The 23005-nt window shown below is 33.3% G+C and overlaps 3 protein-coding genes across 4 annotated transcripts; 2 read left to right on the top strand and 1 right to left on the bottom strand.

Moving 5' to 3' along the window:
* Window positions 1-2168: 2168 nt before the first annotated feature.
* Window positions 2169-2525, top strand: LOC108219254 (uncharacterized). The gene has a single exon (XM_017392593.1). It carries the CDS (start codon window positions 2169-2171, stop codon window positions 2523-2525), a length of 357 nt encoding a protein of 118 aa, XP_017248082.1.
* Window positions 2526-4716: 2191 nt separating this feature from the next.
* Window positions 4717-13094, top strand: LOC108205884 (protein TRIGALACTOSYLDIACYLGLYCEROL 3, chloroplastic). The gene is made up of 10 exons (XM_017376005.2): window positions 4717-5250; window positions 5624-5752; window positions 7274-7369; window positions 7505-7582; window positions 7691-7752; window positions 7844-7919; window positions 9634-9741; window positions 9865-10040; window positions 10153-10237; window positions 12644-13094. The coding sequence occupies exons 1-10, from the start codon at window positions 5044-5046 to the stop codon at window positions 12680-12682; spliced, it is 1056 nt and encodes a 351-aa protein (XP_017231494.1). The 5' UTR covers window positions 4717-5043; the 3' UTR covers window positions 12683-13094.
* Window positions 13095-14116: 1022 nt separating this feature from the next.
* LOC108205841 (E3 ubiquitin-protein ligase At1g63170) lies at window positions 14117-18313 on the bottom strand. 2 transcript variants are annotated; one of them, XM_017375976.2, is made up of 5 exons: window positions 18100-18313; window positions 16615-17450; window positions 15614-15739; window positions 15242-15530; window positions 14117-14671 (listed from the first exon to the last, which is right to left on the bottom strand). In XM_017375976.2, the coding sequence occupies exons 2-5, from the start codon at window positions 17238-17240 to the stop codon at window positions 14468-14470; spliced, it is 1245 nt and encodes a 414-aa protein (XP_017231465.1). In that variant the 5' UTR covers window positions 17241-17450; window positions 18100-18313; the 3' UTR covers window positions 14117-14467. The 2 variants fall into 2 exon arrangements, with proteins under 2 accessions (XP_017231465.1, XP_063949200.1); XM_064093130.1 differs by having other exon boundaries at window positions 17929-18136.
* Window positions 18314-23005: the final 4692 nt, after the last annotated feature.

Here is a 23005-nt window from a genome sequence, read left to right as displayed (position 1 = left end):
AATTTTCAGAAGTAAAGTTTTAACTGTTCTGATCTATGTTAGTTAAGTTGACAGCATGATTAGATTGTAAATTTGTTGTTATTCTCCATAATAACAAATTGGGGGAGATTGTTAGCATTTATGGGTGATAGACAACAATCAGCTTAACACTTTCATGTACTTAGATTTATCTAAGTAAAACATATTATCACAGCCAGAGTATGTCTTTGTAGTGTCTTTTTATTATTGTTCATGCCCCAAGACACGAAGATGAATGACATCAAAAATGAAAGACTGCTACTGTCAAGATGGTTGACAGCAGTACTACACAAGGTAAACAGTTGCAAGGTCATGACAACAAGTTTGTATTTGACAGCAACATTGGCTGAAACTCCGCAGACAGCAAGTTTCCGCTCGCATGACAGCAGAACATTGGCGTTCCTACCTAAAGTGTACTCAGGAAGCCACTGTCATCCCAATCATTGTTTGACATTAAGTTCTAGTGTCCTTACGTCACTGTCGTCGGAGATCTTGGATTAGATTTGATTCCACATCAAGTCAATCGTGTGGCAGATAAAGATGTTCAACCGTAGAATTGCTGCAGAAAAGATGTTTTGTAGGAGACCTACCAAGCCTACAACTTGAAGCTCAAGAATACACAAAATCGTGGATACCTACCTAGAAAGGAGACAAGTCACTATTCATTTACTTCTGTTATGCTCAAAATAGTATGTTCCTAGGTTGCTTTTCATACAATGTAACAACTGTTGATTAGCATTTTAGGAATGTCACATGGGCTGTAATCTGTAAAGTAGTCGCAAAAGAAAAAGTCTACTTTATAGATCTGCAGAACTCGTGGTGGCCAAGTTAGGTTAAACTCTGAGATAAGTATAGGAACCATAACTTGAGCCTGAGTGTGATTGCAAGAAGATCAAACAGAGAGAACACCAAGGGAGTGAAACACAAGTGTATTCCTTGAGATAATCGAAGCTCAAAAAACTTTTTCTTGAGGTTGTAGCAAAACAGCAAAATAAATAAACTATTATTTTGTGAAGTTAAACTACAAGTGTTCTTAGCTTAGTTTGTATCTTTCTTTACTGATCCATTTAAATCTTGAATTAGTTGTTGAATTTAGATTTGAATTTATCAGTATTGCATTCACCCCCTCCCCCCCTCTGCAATACATTCGAGGACCAACATTATGAGTTTCGGAGACAACCCAAGTGGAAAGCTCCTTCAACAAATAATGAAAGCATGAAGAGAACTAAATTAGTGATACTAGAGCCTATTCATCATCTACAAATAATGAAACACCAACATCTACAAATGATGTGGAATCATCTATCATCCCAAAGGTACAAAAGCGACTAAGTGAAAGGGAAAGGGGAAAGTGACAAAGGCATGTGAAGAGTTAGAAATATTGAAGTCCTCTACTTGTAAAAGATTGTCTTTGATGGAGGAATTTGTTAATAACGAACAAAATAATGAAGAAAGAACGGTGAAGGAGCAAGATCTAAAAATCATCATGACGGATACAACTATAATGAATGAGACTCAATAAGAGATTTACGCCAAACTGCTGTAAGACATTTATTCTAGGAGAATGTAGTTTGTAAACTAGCTGTTGAAAGCTAGTAGTGTCTTATAGTGTTTGTCATTTAATATTTGTCATGTTATCTTTGTAAACTAGTCATTAGAAGCTAATCAGTCTCTTGTAGTGTTTGTCATTTAATATTTGTCATGTTATCTTTGTAAACTAGTCGTTTGAAGATAGTCAGTGTCTTGTAGTGTTTGTCATTTAATATATATTTGTAATTTTATCTTTGTAAACTAGCTGTTGGAATATATTCATTTTACCTTCTATATAAGTTGTGACTTATTCCTCCAACATCACATCTCAATCTCACATCACGTGTTTCTTCATTCATATTACATCTCAGCTAAATACTCAATATGTCTGATTCGGATAACTCATCTAATGGAGCTCAAGAATTTATTCAAGAAATTATATTTGATGATTCATTGTAGCAACGTCACTATGAGCTTTATGAGAAAATTTATGGTGGATCATCATTGAAGCCACGAAGAATGATACTTAGAAATCGTGAAGCTAGCGCCGAACGTTTAAAGAGGATTATTTTGCGCAAAATCCAGTGTATCCTCTTCTGACATTCCGAAGTAGGTATCGAATGGGAAGACATCTTTTTCTTCATATTGTTGATGCACTTTCAAATCATGATCCATACTTTCAACAAAGGGTTGATGCATTGGGAAGAAAAGGTCTTTCACCTATACAAAAATGCAATGCCGTCATGCGTATGTTGGCGTATGAAGTATCTGCCAACGTTGTTCATGACTATGTGCGTATTAGCGAGTCGACTGCGGTTGAATGTTTGAAAAGATTTGTCACAAATGTTATTGTGATATTTGAGGGTGAATACTTACGAAAATCAAACTCGAATGATATACACCGTCTACTCGAAATGGGAGAGGCTCGTGGTTTTCAGGGTATTGATTTTCCAAAATGTGGAAAGGGATGTTCATGAACGGTGACAAGGGAGTTCCAACACTTTTACTTGAAGCGGTTGCCTCGTCTCACTTATGAATATGGCATGCCTTTTTTGATGTTGTTGGTTCTAACAATGATATCAATGTCTTAGATCGGTCACCTATATTTGATGATATTTTAGAAGCCCGTGCTCCACATAACATGGGGTATTATTTGGCAGATGAAATTTATTCCGAATGGGCAACATTCGTTAAGACAATCCCACGCCCACAAGGAGAGAAGTGAAAATTATTCTCTAAATATCAAGAAGGACAAAGAAAAGATGTGAAAAGAGCATTTGGTGTGTTGCAGTCTCGCTTCGCAATGATATGTGGTCAGACTCGATTCTGGGGCTAGAATAATGAGAGCATTATCATATTACACAATATGATTGTTGAGGACGAGAGAGACACATATGCTACTCTCTTTGGTCCTCTTCCATTTTACGATGACATGGTGGATGGTTTATCACAACTGAATTTAGGTGAGGAACCTTTTGCTCCTTATGAAGACTACGTTCAAAGTAATATCAGAATTCGTGATAAATCAAAACATCGTCAACTACAAGCGGACTTGGTTGAGCATATCTCGCAGTTTCACATCACCCGTTAATTTATTTAAATTAATGTTTAATTGTATTGTTCGTGTTGTTTTTTATTATGTTGTTCTTGTAATTTATAAAATATAAATGTCAAGATTTGAGAAACAACTTTAATAAGACATACAAGGTTGAAATTCTTAATTAATTGAAGAAAATATATTAATTAGAATTAATAAATATACTTATTTAGATTTATTTTATATATGTGAAAATATAAAATGACCAGGGTCACCATTTTGAATGAGCAGTATGCACTAAGTCACAAAGTCCACCAATCCATCATAATGATTTGAGATTACTATTTTTTATATGAAATGAGCATACATATAAACATTGAACAGTGATCATGCATAACTATTATCCAGATTACCCCTTCGCAACTTAACGATAACGGGAGAACGGATGGAAAAAGTACAACTTGTAAAAGATTGTAAACTGTAGATTGCTAATTGTCACGGTTTGAAGTATAACTGTATAAGTACTAAACTGTGTTTGGTCCAAAGTTAAGGGTTAGAAAATGTAATTAACTCTATATTTTAATCAAATAGGGATAAATATCAAGTAGGTCACTCATTTCGTCCAAATGTATCAATTGAGTCACTAATTCCCAAATTGACTCAAATGAGACACTCATTAGAAAACTTTGTATCAAAATTATCACTGTATCGTTAGTCGAAATTTTGAAATTATTATATATTGAGTTTCGCACTTTTTTTATGAATGGTATTATCCAAATGCAAGATTCCGAGTTCTACTATTTTCGCTAATATTTTTAGATTTTTAAAATTTTATCAACTATTTATGTTTAATCTTTTGATTGTTTTATTTGATTTAAATAAAAATAAATAGGAGATAAATTTTTAAAAATCTGAAAATATTATCTAAAATACTAGAAATCAGAATCTTTCGTTTAGATGTAATACCATTCATAAAAAATGTGCGAAACTCAATATATAATACTTTCAAAATTTCGATTAACGATACAGTGATATTTTTTATACAAATTTTTCTAATGAGTGTCTCATTTGAGTAAATTTGGGAATCAGGGACTCAATTGATACATTTGGACGAAACGAGTGACCTACTTGATATTTATCCCGAATCAAATATAATATTTTTATTGAAATTATTTTTTTATGTTCATATTATTTATTTGTTTAAATTAAATATTATTATATAATCATAAGATATTTAAGATTATATTATAAATTGAAACAAGTATTATATAAAGAAGGATAAAATTTAATGGGACCTATTTGTAAGTGGGAGTGGAATTGTGTATTGGAGTAATGCGAGTATATTTTAGCGAAGTACAGTGTATACTTATTTAAAAGTAAAAAAAACCCACATGTTGGGCCGTAAACCGGAGATGCTCTTGGACCTATGTGAGAGTGAGATCATAGTTTGTCAAAAATTGCCAAATGAATACATATCCACCGAAATGAAAAAATAAGAAAGAGAGAAGATTATACTAAAAAAACAAAAACGAAAGAAAGAAGAAAACGTGATGAATTAGCGGTCGTAGTGACATATACTGTGCTGGCCGGTGGGAGCAAATAATAAAGGACCTGTTTGGCAAGTTGAAAATAATTCAAGATAACATGATCACTATTCTCGTTTTCGATAATACTGTACCAAACAGGGCTTAAATCACCACTCTAACAAACCTGAAGCAACCATTATTCCATTTTTCACACCCCCGTTATCCTTGCCTTGCATCTTTCTTAACTGATATACACACACATTTATACGTATACTGTACCCAATTTCCCTGGGATTAATAAAACCCACCTTTTTATTCTTCTTGAAAAACTGAAACCCAATTGAATTCATGATTTTTGAGGCTCAAATTGATCTGGGTCACCCTCAAAATCCAAACTTTTGATAGCCCATTAGTCCAAAATTGCATAAAAACATGACTACTTTGGTGAATCAGTTGTTTTATCCTATTAAATTGAGCAATATCAGTTTTAGGGCTAATGAGTTACATGGTTCTACTGCTTCTACTGAGCTAAGAAAATCATTTGGTTTGTGTAATTCTGGAAGGAGCATTGCTTGTTCTTGTGTTGTTTCGCCTACGAATTGGAAACCAGCTGATGAATTTCCTGCCTCTAAGAATAATGTAAGGATTCTAAAGTCTGTAAATTTGTAGTAGAATAATTTGTTGTGATTAGTGCATGTTTAGTTTTGCTTGAAATCATGTTGATCAACTTCTTGAATTGTGTCAAGGTGACTTGCATTCTCAATACGAGCTCCTGTTTGCTGTAGGGATATAGCCGCATAATAGTTGTCATTTTCTGGATTTTGCCACCCCTATAATCTTATACAGAAATACGAGTTGCAACTGTTTTAGTTCCAGCTCGTGCTTCATGATAATTTTAGGGATGGCCATTCTAATATCATTAAATAAGTTAGAAGTTATGTTTAGCTTAAAAGAATAGAAAATGCATATAATACATTAGCCCTTACTGTTTTAATGTACATGATGTTTGCAGAACTTACCTCACGGAGATAACTTGAGGTCAGTGCATGAGCACGAGGATGAATCTGATGTTCTTATTGAGTGTAGAGATGTGTACAAGTCGTTTGGGGAGAAGCACATCCTAAAAGGTGTTAACTTTAAGGTAAATTTTGTGTGACAATGTCTTACACAGTGCAGAAGCCTTCTGGCTGGCATTTCAGTAACAATTTTATTCAGCTGTACTTAATTTGGTCTGTCAATCTTATATCTCTAGCATGTATTCTTAATAATGATGTTTACTCTGGAAATAGTATTCCCTTTACAGTCACAATTATATTCTGTTACTTGATTTGATCATTAATCGTATATCTCTAACATGTATTGCTTTGATAATAATGTTTAACACTAATATATGTTCCTCTTAAATGTCAAGATTTAAGTGCACTGACAATCAGTAAACTGGTATTGTAGTACTGATAGTCGAGGGATAAAAATAGTCAATTATCTCTAACTTTATTAATTGTTTCCTACAATAAATATAGAATTTTAGATAGACACTATTGTTGATGTCATTTTGATCTTAGTAGAGCACAAGCATTTTAACAAAATTTAACAGCTATAATCACCTATGAGAAGGTTGTCTATAGTTATCAGATTTATGTTGTTTTTGCCATAGAACTTTTATCAAATCTTCTATTAAAGAGCCTGATACTTGTTTGAACATTGGATCAAACTGATACCTGTGTAATTGGACGGACCTTGTATGGTAAAGGTTAGCCATTTCCCATCTTTAAATATGCTTTCTAGCTGAAAAAATAGAGTACGGAGATGAAATAATGAAATTCTTACAATTTAACAAATAGTAACATGGACAGGATATAGTGGACAAATAATACCATCCTGCAATAGAAATTCCACTCTTGCCAAAAACTTAAGAAAGACTTTTTCGTGAAGTCAGCAGTCTCCTAGTCCCATTTTCGTACCAATCTGTAGCAGTAGGGACCAATGTCTCCAGTACTGCTGTATTTCTCACTCTCTCCTGCATTTATAATTTGTGGAAATGGACACATATTTACAGTACACAACCTAGTATATTAATAACATGCCTAGGTGGGTTGCTTGTGCTTGGTATGGAACAATGAACATTGCTGGTGGTGTTATATGCTGGTGGCAGCACTTTTAGTTAATTAAATATTGTGCTACTTTTACTTTTAATTCTGGTTCAGTATTTTTTTTTATAAATTTGATCAGTTAAAATTTACTTGCATATGGATACTTTTCATATGTAGATATGTGCAGATACAGTGGCATTTGTTAACAGTAAAATCAGTTAACCCTAATATGCTTTGTGAAATATGATATAAGATTCTATATAGCTCTCCTTCAAACACCTTGAGGTTATTATGAGGCTAGTAACTCGATACACTTCATTCCATTAATAGCAGTTCCTTATTAATCGAATAGAATTAGTAAATTGTTTTGTTCGTCTACAAGTTTTTGCTAACTGAGAATACCTAGACACCCATTTTCCTCTCAACAATGCTTCTAAAGGGTATGGAGCGATACCACTAGACTAAGAGCTCTTTGGTGAAAGAATCATATCTATTTTAAGATTTCATTAAGTTTCAATGAGTGCAGTTATTTTTCTTGGCACCGTCTTCTAACGCTATATACCTCTTTACAGATTAGGCACGGAGAAGCAGTTGGAATAATTGGACCTTCTGGAACTGGAAAATCTACAATCTTAAAGATTATTGCCGGACTTCTGGCCCCAGATAAGGTTTGTATGTTTATCCAGAATGATTTCGTGTAATTGGATTGTTAGAGACTTGTTTTAGGCCTGGTGTGTAGAATTTTGGTCACCTTTCTGCAGTATCTGGGTGTTGTTTTGTTACCTGTTGTGTTTGGTTTACAGGGGGAAGTGTTTGTTAGAGGACGAAGACGGCATGGTTTAATTAGCGATGAGGAGATATCTGGCCTGCGAATAGGCTTGGTATGTTGAGTTTTTATTACTTCATATGTGGTGGCTTTGTTATATCTTATTTTTATAATCTAATTATATTAGTCCTCTCCCTTCTCAACTTATCTCTCAAAATAACAGGTTTTCCAGAGCGCAGCACTTTTTGATTCTCTAACTGTTCGTGAAAATGTTGGTTTCCTACTGTAAGACACTCTCAAGATTCTTTATTTTTATTTGGGAAGAATTAGGGTTACAAAGCATGAAAGCAATTTATCGTACCTTATACTTGCGCAGGTATGAAAATTCAAGCATGCCTGAAAAGGAAATTGCAAAGCTTGTTACAGAAACTCTTGCTGCTGTTGGGTTGAAGGTATGCTTTGTAACAACTCTCTGTACGTAGTTTTACAGGAACCAGATTACACTATTCAGTAATATGGCAGAGATTCTCAAGATTGAAACATGTTACTAATATCTATGACAATGTGAGGAGTGTTTACTAATACATTAATTATAATTCTAAAAGCAGTTGTGGAACAAAAGCGAACATAACAGGGTATTTATGTGCAGGTTTTAATTAGTTTGAATTTGTTTCATGTAGATGGAAATAATGTATTTATCTATATGTTTTATATGTGGGGCTAAAAGTATATCAAATACATGGATTAATTATAATGAGCCCAATTATTTACAGGCCTTGGTCTATTAGGTTATTTTAGAAGGTACTCGATTATCTATATACTGATGTAATCTCCATATATCACATTAGACTTGGTTAAGATATTTATTGAATTTAGTCTAATTGTTGGCGGCGATACCATAACTTTCGTCCCTTATGTGGTTGGGAACCCTAGGGGTAGTGGGTTTTGTGTGGGTAATCCGTCCAAGTTATATTGTTTTGTTACCATATATGTTAGTTCTCATTTTATTTCATGCATCAAAAGCGTTCTTCATTCTCTCTATGTAAAATTACCATTTGTGTTCAAGAACTTGCAAAGTTTAGGAGGTGACGCAGTGTCAGGTGATCAGACTTCACTAATATTGGTGGGTTTCAAGTATCATTTTGTTGCCTTAAATCTTGACCTTGACGATGAGCTGTCTGTGATTGTGGGATTTACCTTTGGTTTGGGCTGTTTGGCATTGTGAAGAGGAGGTGAAGATATGCATTGACAGATTTGTCAATTATTTTGATAGAGATACTAGAGATATCCTAACAGAAATTTTTTTCAAAAAAAAAGTAGTAAAAGTGTAAAATATTTGGTATGCATTAAGGATATCACTATATTTTAGTTTAATATTCTTTTTGCTATATTGACTCACACTCACCCAAATCTATCTTGTGAGACTTGAACGATAGATCAAGAGAAAGAGCCGTCTCAATTCCACGCATGGAGGTCTATTTCATTTTTTTTAAAATACTTCCTCCGTCCCCTCATTTTGTCCACAATCAGAAATCCACCTTTTATTGATTCACATTAAATAAGCTGATAATTACCAAAAAGTTGTATTGTTTTTCAAAAATATTAACATAAATAATACTTAATTTACCATATTTACTAAATATGGATGATATTTTTGGGACAAGAAGAATAGGAAAGGAGGACACAATGAGTGGGACGGAGGGAGTAAATGAAAGAGACTTTGGTGGTTGAGTATGTTGGCTTTCCAGATTCAGCCAGAATACTGGGAATGTTTGATGAAATGATAATGCTTGAATTTTTTGCCCAAGGAAATTTTTTGTTATCATGATTCATATGGGTATTTCCATGTTCTTCAGGTTTTTTTTTTTTTCTAAATCGAGACATGCCAGAATGTCTTTAACATTAAATGTCTTTATAACAAAGAATATATTACCTACAGATAAATTAGCTCAAGTGGGACAACGATTCCTATGGTCGAGGGACTTAAAAAATGATTTTGTTTTTATTTAAAGAAGATTTTAGTGGATTGTTTAATGGTGTTTAGTTTGTGGAGTTCAACATGACATTTGGGATTGACATCCTGGTTTATTTAATAAATTTTTCTTGCCAACATTGACCTTTAGCAGCGGCCATGTTTTATCATTTTCTTGTATATATCTTCTATAGGGAGTCGAGGATCGATTGCCTTCGGAGTTGTCTGGTGGGATGAAGAAAAGAGTTGCATTGGCACGGTCAATTATTTTTGATACCACAAAAGAAACCATCGAGCCAGAAGTATGCATACTAATAATATGATATCGTCTTTAGTGGACTTCTAACTTGGTTTCTTTCATAAATCCAAATATTTTTACACCATTACATTTCTCTGATGCAAATTCTTTACAACTATGTGAAAAGGTCTTGTTATATGACGAACCTACAGCTGGTCTTGATCCAATTGCATCTACTGTGGTTGAAGATCTCATCCGCTCTGTTCACTCCAAAGGTGAAGATACATTTGGGGAGCCTGGGAAGATTGCATCATATGTTATTGTCACACACCAACACAGTACCATTAGAAGAGCAGTTGACAGGTATAGCTTAGTCTTTACTGAATTCAGGCCTGCTGGTACAGGGACTTCAATTGTGATAAGTAGGATATAATATAATCTTAATTATATGTTTGATGTGTAATTTCTTTTGTAGGTTGTTATTTCTCTACGAGGGTAAAGTTGTATGGCAAGGAATGACTCACGAATTCTCCACATCAACAAATCCGATTGTTCGCCAGGTTTGCCACTGAACGTTCATGCGTATAAATTTAATTTCAGTAGAGATTTGGTTCTTGATTATCATCGCACATTGTTAATAACTGTTCATTATGAACAGTATTCCTAAAACTAAGGCGTGTAACTGCTGTTTAATGACTATATTATTTCTTTATGTTTAGTCTTTAATATTTAAAAACTTGGTGCTGACTCATTAATAAACTGATTAAGATACCATTAGACCTGGCAATCGTGTCGTGTCGTGTACTTTCGTGTCGTGTACTTTCACGTTTCGTGTACTTGGAGGTGAAACCCGTACCCGACCCGTTTCGGATTCGTGTACCTAATTTCAAACCCGTACCCGTTTCGAAACGTGTCGTGTACTTTTCGTGTAGTTTTCGTGTACATTTAATATAAATATAATAAATAAATTTAATTAAAATATATTAAAAAAATACATTTTTATGTATTATTTAATGAAATATATGCATTTTTATGTATTATATAGTGAAATATATATTAAATCTTTATATATATATACAATTGTGTACAAATTTGTACATGTGTATATATATTATATATAAATATATGTATTTTTACACGAACATATACTTATTTTTTTAAAAATATATATATATCGTGTACATTCGTGTACTTTCGTGTATATAAAATGAAAATCCGAACCCGACACTAAATTCAACGTGTATTTTCGTGTTCGTGTACTTTCGTGTTCGTGTACCGAATATTGAAAACCAAACCCGAACTTTTCGTGTCGTGTTCGTGTCGTGTTTTCGTGTCGTGTACCAAATTGCCAGGTCTAGATACCATTATTGCCGTAAGTTGTAAGAGCAAGTCCAGTAGGTAAGCTTAATGAGCTCCTTAGCTAAAATTGTAAGGAATTTGGTACTCCTCTCACCTAGAGTCATCCCCTTGTATTGTTTTTATCAATAAAATATTCATTTACCTTCCTCTCTGACTACTTTTTTTTTTCCGTCAAGTACATAGTTGGAGTTCAAATTTATGATTAATTATAATAATGAGGAGCAACTGAGCAAGTTGCAAGTGTAAGGGTTTTTGTTGGACTTGATATACTAAAAGTCATCCTAAATCACTAGAATCCTATTATTTATAATATTATATATTATATATAAGAAAACACCAGAACGTTGTTGGAGTTGCTCTAACGACCACGAATTTACCCTAGTACTGAATAAAGGCGCTAACTAATTGATCGCTACTTAAAATTTTCTGTCAAATTTTTTTCCTGCAAATTATTTGAACCATTACTCTAAAACACAAGATATATGCAACTTGATTTGTATATCTGTAAGAATAGAAACATGAAAATAGTGCTAATCTGGAACCATATATATACATGCTAAAAACTCGATTCTGATATATAGATTGCATAATCAAAGTTGAATTAAGAAATTCACCCATATTCAAATGTAAACTCTTTTTTGAGAGCATTTATATATAAACTATGTATCTAATTAGACGGAAGAAGAAAGATTACCGAGACAGACAGAAAGAAGGGGAATGGCAGAACCGTAAGCTGGATGGGAGGAATGAAGTCATAGGAGAAAGGAAATTGGGGGGAGGTTTATATATTTAGGTAGAAAATATACGCATACGACACGTACCTGTCCACGCATCCACGTTATGTATTTGCCACGTTGAACTCCCGCTTACTTGCCACTTTCGTGTCAACTTTTTATCTTTTGTTCTTTATAATAATATAACTACTATTTTTATTATTATTGATACTTTTTTTTTTACTACTTCTGTTTGTCCAGTGCTGTTTTTGTCCAAAACCTCCCATGTACATCTGGTACCTAAACCAAAACCTGAGTCAACATGCCACAGTTCACGTGGCATTCATTATTAAACTAAAAATTAATTATTATCTTGTCTTATATTTGTATGTTAATAGGATTATAATTTATTAGCTATAGTTATTACTAATATAATAAATAATAAATTTGAATCAATAAGTTAAGTACTATGATAACATATGTGCAAGGTAATACAGCAGCATTCAAAAATTGCAATGTTGAAATTACATTTTACATATATATGGTTGCATAAAGAAAACCGCCGATCTTTCTTTTTCCTTTTTTTTTTCTTGTCATGAAAAACCGCGGATCTTAACTATCATGAAAGTCACATTAAATTATTATTTCTATAATTTAAGAAACCTGGATGCACTAGGTATGACCCTCTTAATTGCCGCAATTTCTCTCAGTAATTGATACCATCTAGTAACATTGTTCAAATAGACAATGAATGGTGTCTGATCATAATTAGTTCCACTTAACAGTTAATTGTATTTGTATTATATTTTCCCAGCAAAGCCTAGTTCTAGTTTCTTGCATGTCAGAATTCTTGTTTAGGAATCTAAAATTGGTATGTTTTTCCATTTTTTGCAGTTTGCCTCTGGAAACCTGGACGGGCCCATTAAATATTAGTATACCAGCATGGTCGATTTGTGCCAAGATCTATGATCCGGGATTAGATCATTGGCTTAAAATTACTTGGGAAGTGGAGGGTTCTTGGCTGAGTATCTCTAAAACATTGCTCTCTTATCAGAGGTCATGAGTTGGGTTTTTTTTTTTGCGTAAAAGAAATGTTGTTGCTGTTCAGCTTTTAATTACAGCATTGCTTCCAAATTAAGCACATAGAAAATGTTTTCAAGATTTCAGTCTTGCTAGTAATTATGTCGTCTAGCTACAATAGATATAGAGTCTGATTTGGACTTGTTTTTAGTTTTTACACCGAAAAATGCGAAAATAACAGTAGAGAGATGATAAAATAAAACGTTGTGTTCTGCCAATTGTAAGAAATCTTTGTAATAGAAAGATGAAAATGTTATTATGTTGCTGTTTTTAAAATGTTATTATTATGTTGCTTGTATTAGTTTTTAATATAAAGAGATCAAGCATAAAATATATGTGTTCAAACAATATCCAACAACCGATATGTTTTATCACCATTGACATGAACAAAATCAGATTTAAAATTAATAGTATTTGTAAAATGAAAAGTCTAAAAATGGAAACTGAAAATATTCTTAGAATTAATGAGTTTAGTATTAGTAAAACTCGTACGAGTTATAAACGAGTATCATCTAAAAGTAATAGTGCTAAACATATGTGATGATTCACGGAGATAAGCATAAACAGAAGTAATCCAATAATATACTACAATTAGTGCTAAACATATGTGATGATTCACGGAGATAAGCATAGACAGAAGTAATCCAATAATATACTACAATTGACCCTAAATTTTAAGCTGTTTGTCTTGACGGGTAGGGGAATAAAAACCAAACGTATTAACATATGGGTTTGTCTATTGTGTGTCATGGGCACATGCTAAGCACTAAATTCTATAATTTTGGGACATTTTAATTGGTGTGGTTAGTGCATTTGCAGGGGGTCCACCATTATTAAGAAAAAAGAACCAATCAAAACGAAGCAAACTTATAATTTTTAGTGCTTAGTATGTGCTCATGGGCACACACTAGAAAATCTGTTAACATATTAGATAACCTAATATTAACATATTGGAGCTCATCCCTCTTGTCGGGTGTTACTGAGGTTTATTTGTACCCAGAAAACCAGCTCCTGGGATGACAACATTTCTTGGACTCTTCCAGCCTTTGATGTAGACCTAGCAGTTTCTCTTAAATTTGGATATTTAGGTCGAATTTAACAGATTTACAAGTAATTGGCCAACATCAGACTAGGATTTTCACATGTTTCTCTCATCTACTTATGCCAGAAGTGCCTGAAACTCGAATTGACAATCACTGTAACCACCAATGATGGAGAAAACGGACCAGAAACATAGGCTCAACTTGATCCCATCACATGCACAAGAAAAAGTCAGGAAGAATAGACTACAATAACAAAACTATATCTTCATACATAACGATATTGTCAAGTATATATCTCCGCTTTATATATATATTTTCTAGTCGTCCAGAATTATCATTCTCATTCAAAGAAGCTCCAATATACAATCTTTGGCCACAAAACAATCTTTACTAACACATATTTAACATTACAACTCTAAGAGCTGTCAAATTCTTGCCCAACCGAGCAACCAAATGGAATCGAAAATATCAAACTTGAATAACCCCATGGTGTTCTAAACATGACGTTTGGGAAACCTTTCCATCAGCACGGACATGAAAGCTAAAACAGGAAGTTTCGCATAGACATGTCAATGACGGTCAATAAATAACCAGTTCATAGCACTGCATTCATTTGTGAGTTGGTATTTTCCCTAGAGAGCGTGCTTAATATTTTATCACCAACCTCGCCCTTACACAAGGGACACAATGCATTGATCTTGAGCCACTTGTCCACGCATTCTTTGTGAAAAAAGTGAGAACATGGCAATTCCCTGAGCTCATCATTGTTTGCATACTTTGAAAGGCATATGCAGCAAACCTGGAGCAGAATAAAACATCAATAAATTGATAAATCAAAACTGTAAATATTGTCTCTGCAAATTCAACTAGGAGATGCATTGGAATAACTTGTACCAGTGTTCTACTAACCAACTCAAATAAAGTTGAGACAATAGCAATATAGATGTAGTCAAACGCATGCTACAGCTTCAATGACTAATCAAGTTCTCAAAAATATGAGAACTCTGATCTTTTGCTTAAAACAACCATTTTCACAGTGGAAAGGTGAAAGTATTTGGTTTTCTATCGACTTTTATTAGTTGCATTAGATAGTATAAAGATAATCAATACCATCGTAGGCAAATCTTCAAACAAAGAATTTGACTGTCTCAGCATGAAATTTCAAATCGTACAATTAAATTATTAAAATTTGCTGCATGAAACTGTATAAGAGCACAAGTAAATTTTTCAACAGGAAACATAATGGTAGAATAGCAACACAAATCTTATTTGGTTGGTGCATGTAATTACACTATAGAGTATAAATTGATGCCCGAATAGTAACTGGAACTATAAACAATGGAACCTTATAGAAAAGAAGATGCCTTACCGCATCTTCTCCAGAGATGACACGCTCCTTCTCTGTACCTGCAGCCACGATTCCTTCATTGCTACCAGAATTGGTTTCTCTATCACTCCCAACTCTGTTTTTCTTTATCTTGAACTTGTAGGTTGGAAGAGAATTTATTGATTCTGGAGTGGCTCCCCTATTTTGATTTAGCTCCTCTCTAAAGCCCAGCACAGAAATAATGCAAGGTAGGCAGCAGCAGATAGTAGCACATAGTATAAATGGCATTGCATACCCAATACAGCTAAAAGCAAGAAATACTATACACAATCTGCAAATTTAAAACAAAAATTGATTAAAACTGCAGGAACTAAATCCACATAAACCATAAATCTTTTGCATTTAATATTTCACCTGTACAGGTTTGGAGCTTCAGTGGAAGATGAGTGACCCCCAAAAATCCAAACATTGCCAACTACGAACCATACAGCAAAGAAGCAATCCAGAGCCATCTTTAAGTACTCCATGAGTACCTTGACTCTACAAGGAAAGAAACATTTGAGACCGGTTTTTGATACCAGTAAGGTAACTTTATTTAGCTATTGATTTGGAAAAATAGGAAACAAATGAAATCTCCCCACCTTCCATACCCTCCCCATATAAACAAAACCACCTATATTTTAAGTATTTTTTCCCTTTTAGCGCAAGTTTGGCACAAGTACGAAAAATAACAGCCGAGTAATTAGAGGCAAAATCTGTATGAGACGAGCTTTTTTTTGTGTACCTTGATTCCACTGACACCATTTCCGAACACATAAGCGAGTGTAAAAAAGCCTAGGTACTTGATTGGTCTTGCTTCAAATAGATGTTGGCCTATGGACTAACCGAAGTGATAATGATCACATACTGTCATACTTAGCTATCATAGACTTGTGACGAGGTGACAATGTTCAATGTGGGTTAAGAATAGAAAATTTAGCATAGAAATGATTCAGACATATTCAGTCTGATGATAAGACTACCGACCAACCGACCAGGCGACCAGCATGTGTACAATTGTGGGAAATGTTACAGCTTATAGACCATTCATATAAAGATTTGCAAGTGTAAAAAAAAAGTACACAAGATCAGAAAACTGGGAGTTCAAAAAAAAAAGAAAAAGAAGGAAAGTATACAATGATTCCATTTGGTAATATTCTCTTGCTTTTTGTCTAGATTAACATATAACTTGTCTATAGAATATATTAACCAAATAAAAGGAGCAAATTAAGAATTCTGATAAAAACGGTAAACGATGGGAGCAGTTAACATTACAATTAAATAGTACCAGTCCAATGCATGTCCATGAAGTCACAAAGTGTAATAAATCAAGGTACAGAATGAGTACCGTACAAGAGCATAATATAATGTCCTACCTTGCATTCAGAATTGTACCACCTTGAACACTTCCAGAAGCAGCAATCGTCTGGTGATCTTCATCTTCCATGGTTCTAGTACCTGAAGATAAACTGTAAGAATTTGTTCGTGCTGTAATGTTACTCTCGGGAGAATTCTGACGAGGCTGAGATGAATCTTGCTCTGATGTTTGATTACGATGATGATAACGCCAATAAAGAAGAGGAAGTGTAGCAACGCACCCAGAAGCATACCCCAGAATCCATTCACGCAGCGGAGCATGCGGACTTTCATCCCTGAACAGGGACAAAACAATGATGGAGGCAATAATTTGGCTCACGGTTATAACTAATTCAACAGATATCCATAATCCAGAATTAAGTGGACTTCTACGGCGACCATGCCCATTCCCATTCCCATTCCCTCTCCTAACTGATGAAGAACTTCTTGAGATTGACCCATTAGCTATAGTAAAGGAAGGTTGAAGCACGGAAGGCCTCACACTTGTGGAAGGTTGTTCTTCAATCCGCCGTGTATCTGATCCATTTTGTGGTCTATCTTGGGTGGAGCTAGAAGAGGATGGTCCTCTGTTACTTGTAATGTCAATAACATGTTCGCGTTCGTTTTGGTGTTCTGTTCGCTCCATAGACAGGGAACTTGCTATTTGGCTTTAACTATGCAATCCCAGAAAGGAAAAGTAATCTATGTCCACCAATAAACAGGATATGAAGAACACATGGGATGTAAAATTCTAAGGCAGCACGTAACTTTTATCTAAGGCGACACCATTCACCCTGTCACGCGAAGCAACATACACACTTCAAATTACAATTTAACGAATGCTCCTCCTCAAACTCTGTGAACAAAAGATGTCATATCAGAATCTTCGGCAAACCATATAACCGCCAAAATAACATAATGAATTACACAAGCCTAAAAATATCATCTTATATAAGAAACGCTTAAAAGAGCAGCAAACCAGAAGGTTATGCAGAAAACAGTACTGATATTTAATAGCTTCTGCCGTGAAATAATAAAATTATAACACTAACAAGTTGACAATTCAAATACAACCATACCCAAAAAAGCATTAGCCCTAAAAAACAAAAATTCCCAATTATAGAAATCAACTATATCAGACATATCCACTAATTCGACATAATTTCACTACCATAGAGTTCCTCCAAACTCAATCACTCATTACCATTACTAAAAACTACATCTTTCACATTTTCAATATATTCAAATAAGACCATATTAATAAAATATAACAAGACAAACAATCAACAAGCATCATATACCCATGAAAAATCAATAACACTCAAACCCCATACCGTTGACCAAAAAATCAAGAATCCTGAAACACCATATTCTCAAATTAAGGCCTAAAAATCAAATCAATGCAAGAATCGATCAAATGGGCAATTGGGCACTTGATCAAATTGAATAAAATTGAGAATCGAACCACGAATCAAGAAATAAACTGATGAAAAAAGAGTACTAACCAGATAATATATGTGATATTATAAACGATAAAACAGTAGTTGAATCAGTGGATTGATCTTATTTTATTCTGGGTCAGCTTGGGCAGGAACTGAATTGCTTCACTAGTGAATTGGGTGAGTATGTGTATGTATACGTGTGTATAGGTGTGTATATAAATACGTGAGGAGAGAGATAATTCTTGTGCTATTTTTTTTTTCCTAGGTAATGTAACCTGGACCTAGAAAATATACATGCAAGGGTCCAAATAAGTATACTGATAAATATAATATAAAATATTAAATTTCTGCCTATTTGGGAGCCTAAATTTTTGGGGAATTATTTTGTATACTGTTTTTTCAATCTTATTTTCAAAAATACTACTTTCTCCAATTTTATTTTCAAAAGTACTACCTTCTCTAAAATATTTTCAAAAATACTATCTTTTTAAAAATATTTTCCAAAAATACGGTGGTTGCATATGCAACCATATATGCAATTGAATTCCTGATTTCAAATTCCAGTTTTCAAATATCATTCTCCAAAGATGAGGTCGAAAATTACATTTGAAAACTGGAACTTGAAATTAGAAATTCAGTTGCATATATGGTTGCATTTAGTTGCATATGAGATTGCATTCAGTTGATTCTATTGCAATCTAATGGCCCCGCCAAGGGCACGCATACATCAGTTGTAACTTACAATTTTCAGTTGCATTTAGTTGCATATGAGGTTGCATTTAGTTGATTTTATTGCAATCTAATGGCCCCGCTAGGGGCACCCATACATCAGTTGCAACTTACAGTTTTCAGTTGTATTTAGTTGCATATTAGGTTGCATATGAGGTTGCATGCAACTTCATATGCAATCTCATATGCAAAGGAAAACTGTAAGTTGCAACTGATGTATGGGTGCCCCTGGCGGGGCTATTAGATTACAATAGAATCAACTGAATGCAACCTCTTATGCAACTGAATTCCTGATTTCAAGTTCCAGTTTTCAAATGTCATTTTCGACCTCATCTTTGGACTCGATATATGGAACTTGAAATCAGGATTTGTAGTTGCATATATGGTTGCATATGCAACCACAGTATTTTTGAAAATATTTTAGAGAAGGTAGTATTTTTGAAAATAAGATTGGAGAAGGTAGTATTTTTTAAAATAAGATTGAAAACGTGGTTATGAATAAAAAAAGTCCTAAATTTTATTTGAAATTCTAGATTTGATCAAATAACTTGTTTGAGAATTTGGATTTGGATTTCATATGAAATTCACACATTCAAGTATTAGTAAATTTGAGAATTTGAAATGACAACTCAAATTCTGTCATTCGAAATCCATCATTTAAAATGAAATGCATGTTTCCAAACGGCCCCTTAAATTAATACAAATTTAAGAGCATTAACTTTAACAATATTTTTTATACTTGCTCTTAAATTTAAATATTATTTTTGTTTGGACTTGTATATGACAAAAGTTTATATGCAATTTAGAGGGAATGAATATTTTATTATAAAAAATAAGTCAAAAAAAAAAAAGAACTATATAGTGGCTCTTAACTTTGAAGAGAGAGGAGAGGGAAACAAGAGGCTCTTGGAGCAACAAATTTTTTTGTCCTTCCTTAAATTTCAATTTAAAAAATCATTTAAGAGTGATGCTCTAATATAATACACCCTGGTCCGATCATGTTGTTTAATTTCATTATTTACCCGTAGTATTTTAAAAAAAATTATAAAAGTTTCATAATATTTTTTAATTGTTTTTCTAAATAATAATTTAAACCTCAAGTTTTTATTCAGGATAAAAAATTAAAAAAATATATTACTTAATTATTTTTATAGAATACTCAAAATATGTGCCAAAAAACTAAGGTAAAGAACCTTCTGGGACAAAGAGAGTGTAATAATAATAAAGCTTTGAATGTTTTTAAACTTAGCTTATGAAATACTCGCTCTCTCCCGTTTTAGTTTCACATTTGCAAAAGAAATTGTTTCTAAATAGTTGTCTCATTCTTATCCCAATACATGTTTATACACATTTTTTCATATTTACCTCTTAAATGTTATTTCTAATATTTGACTTTGCCACCAATATACACACTTAGAACTTGATAATATAATAAATAAGAGCATACATGAAAACAACTTATAATATTTAATTTTTCTTAATATACGTGTTTTGGGCAAATATGATATTTAAAAAAGGACAGAGGGAATAACAACTTATTTTTACTGTTTGTGTAACGGATTTATAAGTTAATTTTTGACTTATAAGTTAGAGACTGAGAAGTTGAAAATTCTAGATTTTTGTAATGTTTTTTTATATTTTTTATAATTTGATTTTACAAAAATATACATGATCACTTTAACATATAATTTATTATTATATTGATAATTTTTATACCAAATAAGTCATAAATACCAAAATATTTATCCAAAAATCAATAAATTACTTCTCACTTATAATTAACATTTCATTTATAAATAATAAACACTTCTTTTAAATTACGCCAAATGATCCCTTTACGATAACACTATTTATGATAATATTTTGATTTGTTTTTTTTAAGGAATTTTGATTTGTTGATACACTAGTTGCTACATCTTGATTAACGAACGACACCCATTAAAATAAATATTTCAAATTCACACTATTATCTTGAAAATTTTGTTATATATGATCGACATCATGTGCTTTATTATTTTTATTATGATATTATATTAACCAACTTTTTTTGGTAGTTTTTATATATCATATATTTTCGGAACAAGTAATTCTAATATTTAACAGGTTACGAGTGAAAATGTTTGGCACTTAATCTTTATAAGAAATTTATAATTTATAATATGTTATAATGTATTATATGTATTATATTTGTACTAGTAATATGCTCGTAGTTTGCACACGTTAATTTTTATAATTTTCTAAATTTAAAAAAAATCATAATTTACATATATTAGTCAATAATGTCAACTTGTGTCAGATTATCATTCAACTTGTAACTCAGCTGAATTAGTTTCTAATAAGATATAGAAGTAGATAGAAAATAGTTTAGCTGGAACAGATCAAGAATGTCAAGTAGATACAAGAATCAAAATATCAAAAGAATTCCTAGATAAAAGTTACAAGTCACCGGAAGAAGTTCATTTCATACGATCAAGCCTCAGTGACAAATAAATTGTCAGTTCAAGGAGTTCAGAAGGCACTACTAGAAAAACAGGATTAGACATCACACATTAGACATCGGTTGGAAAAACCACCGATGTTTAAACCCTTTTTTACATCGAATTTATAAAAACCAGTGTCTATTAAAAAATTAGACATCATCTTAGTGTACAACTGATGTATAAAACATGTTTTTAAAAAATTGGCCGCGCTTCCCCGCTGCTTTTCCTCCCTTAGCCAATTTTTTCACAAACAAAAACCCCCGCTGCTGTCTATTAAAAATACCCCATGTGTGCTGTCTGAATAAGACATCAACACCTGTCTTTGAACATAAAATTAAAAAAAAAATACATAAAACTAATAAAACTACTGAAATTAAATCATTTGTCCAAAAGACATTCTCTCTCCCTATTCCTCCCCCTTTCACGGCGAGCGAACCCTAGGTTTCAATTCGGCCGATTTCATCCTCAAATTTGTGCGCTAAAGGTTTATTTGTCCTCTTAAACTTATGTTTGTTCGATTACAATACTCATTTACTTATTTATTTCATTTTTTCAACAGATCTCGGAGTTCAGTTCGAGTGCGGAGTTTGTGCGTTTAGTGTGTGCTCGGAGTTCAGTTCGAGTTTGGAGCCTGTGGGGTTTAGTGCGTGATCGAAGTGTCTATTCAAGTCTGTTTAAGCTAGCTCTGTTCGAGTTGGAGGAGGTAATTTCTTTTTTATCACTTGAGTTTGGGTATGCTTGTGGTTGTATGTGTATGTATATATCAGTTTGTGGTTTTGAAAAATGAGATAGTTTGTAGTTGCACTACTAGAAAAAGGAGAATAGACATCACACTTTAGACATCAGTTTGGATTGCCACTGATGTCAAAAGTATTTTTTACATCGTTTTTAACATAACCGATGTCTATTTGAAAATTAGACATCAGTTATTTTATGAAACTGATGTTGTTTTCCAAGTTAAAAAAAATTAGCCCGCGTTCCACCCGCCCCCCTTTCCCTACCCAATTATTTCCCTCCATCTGACTTATAAAATTTTCGACATCTCCCCCCTCTTTTCAACTTTACAGAAGAAAAATATATTTAAATAAAACAATAAACTTAAAATCTAAAAACAAATAAAAATCTAAAACAAATTAAAAACTCTCGAACAAAAACTCACACAACCCTCGAAGCTCACACAACTCACACAACTCTCTCGAAGCTAAAGACCCTGTCGCCGACTACAAGCTCTGAAGACCCCGTCGCCGACTACAAGCTCTGGACTACAAGCTCTATGTTCTCACCAGCTCTGGACTTCAACTCTGTGTGCTCGAAGTCAGAGGTTATAAATCAAAGTTGGAGGTTTTAAATCGAAGTTGAAGGTTGAAAAGCTCGGAGATTGAAGAGGTCGGAGTTCAATTGAAGAGGTCGGAGGTTAGAGCTTCAATTAGGTAAGCTTTAAATTGGGGGTTTTAATTTGAAACCCTATTTTTTTAATTACTTGAGTCTTTGGTTTTTGATTTTTAATGTTCGAATTGAGCATGTCTGTTTCTTGCACGTCAAATAGATTTCAGCCTTGTACTTAATTAAGGATACAAAAATGAGAGATGCTGCTCCGCTGAGCGGTGTGGACTCCAAAACAACTGTTGGTGGTGGTGTTGAAGATGTGTATGGGGAGGATAGTTCTACAGAAGAACTGTCTATGACTCCTTGGACTGTTTCTGTTGCCAGGTAACATATTAGTCGTAGTCGGTTGCTTTCAATTTGACTCGATTGTGGTT

This window comes from Daucus carota, chromosome 1 (genome assembly GCF_001625215.2).
Source record: "Daucus carota subsp. sativus chromosome 1, DH1 v3.0, whole genome shotgun sequence".
Lineage (NCBI taxonomy): Eukaryota > Viridiplantae > Streptophyta > Magnoliopsida > Apiales > Apiaceae > Daucus > Daucus carota.
This window is presented reverse-complemented; position numbering and strand designations above follow the sequence as displayed.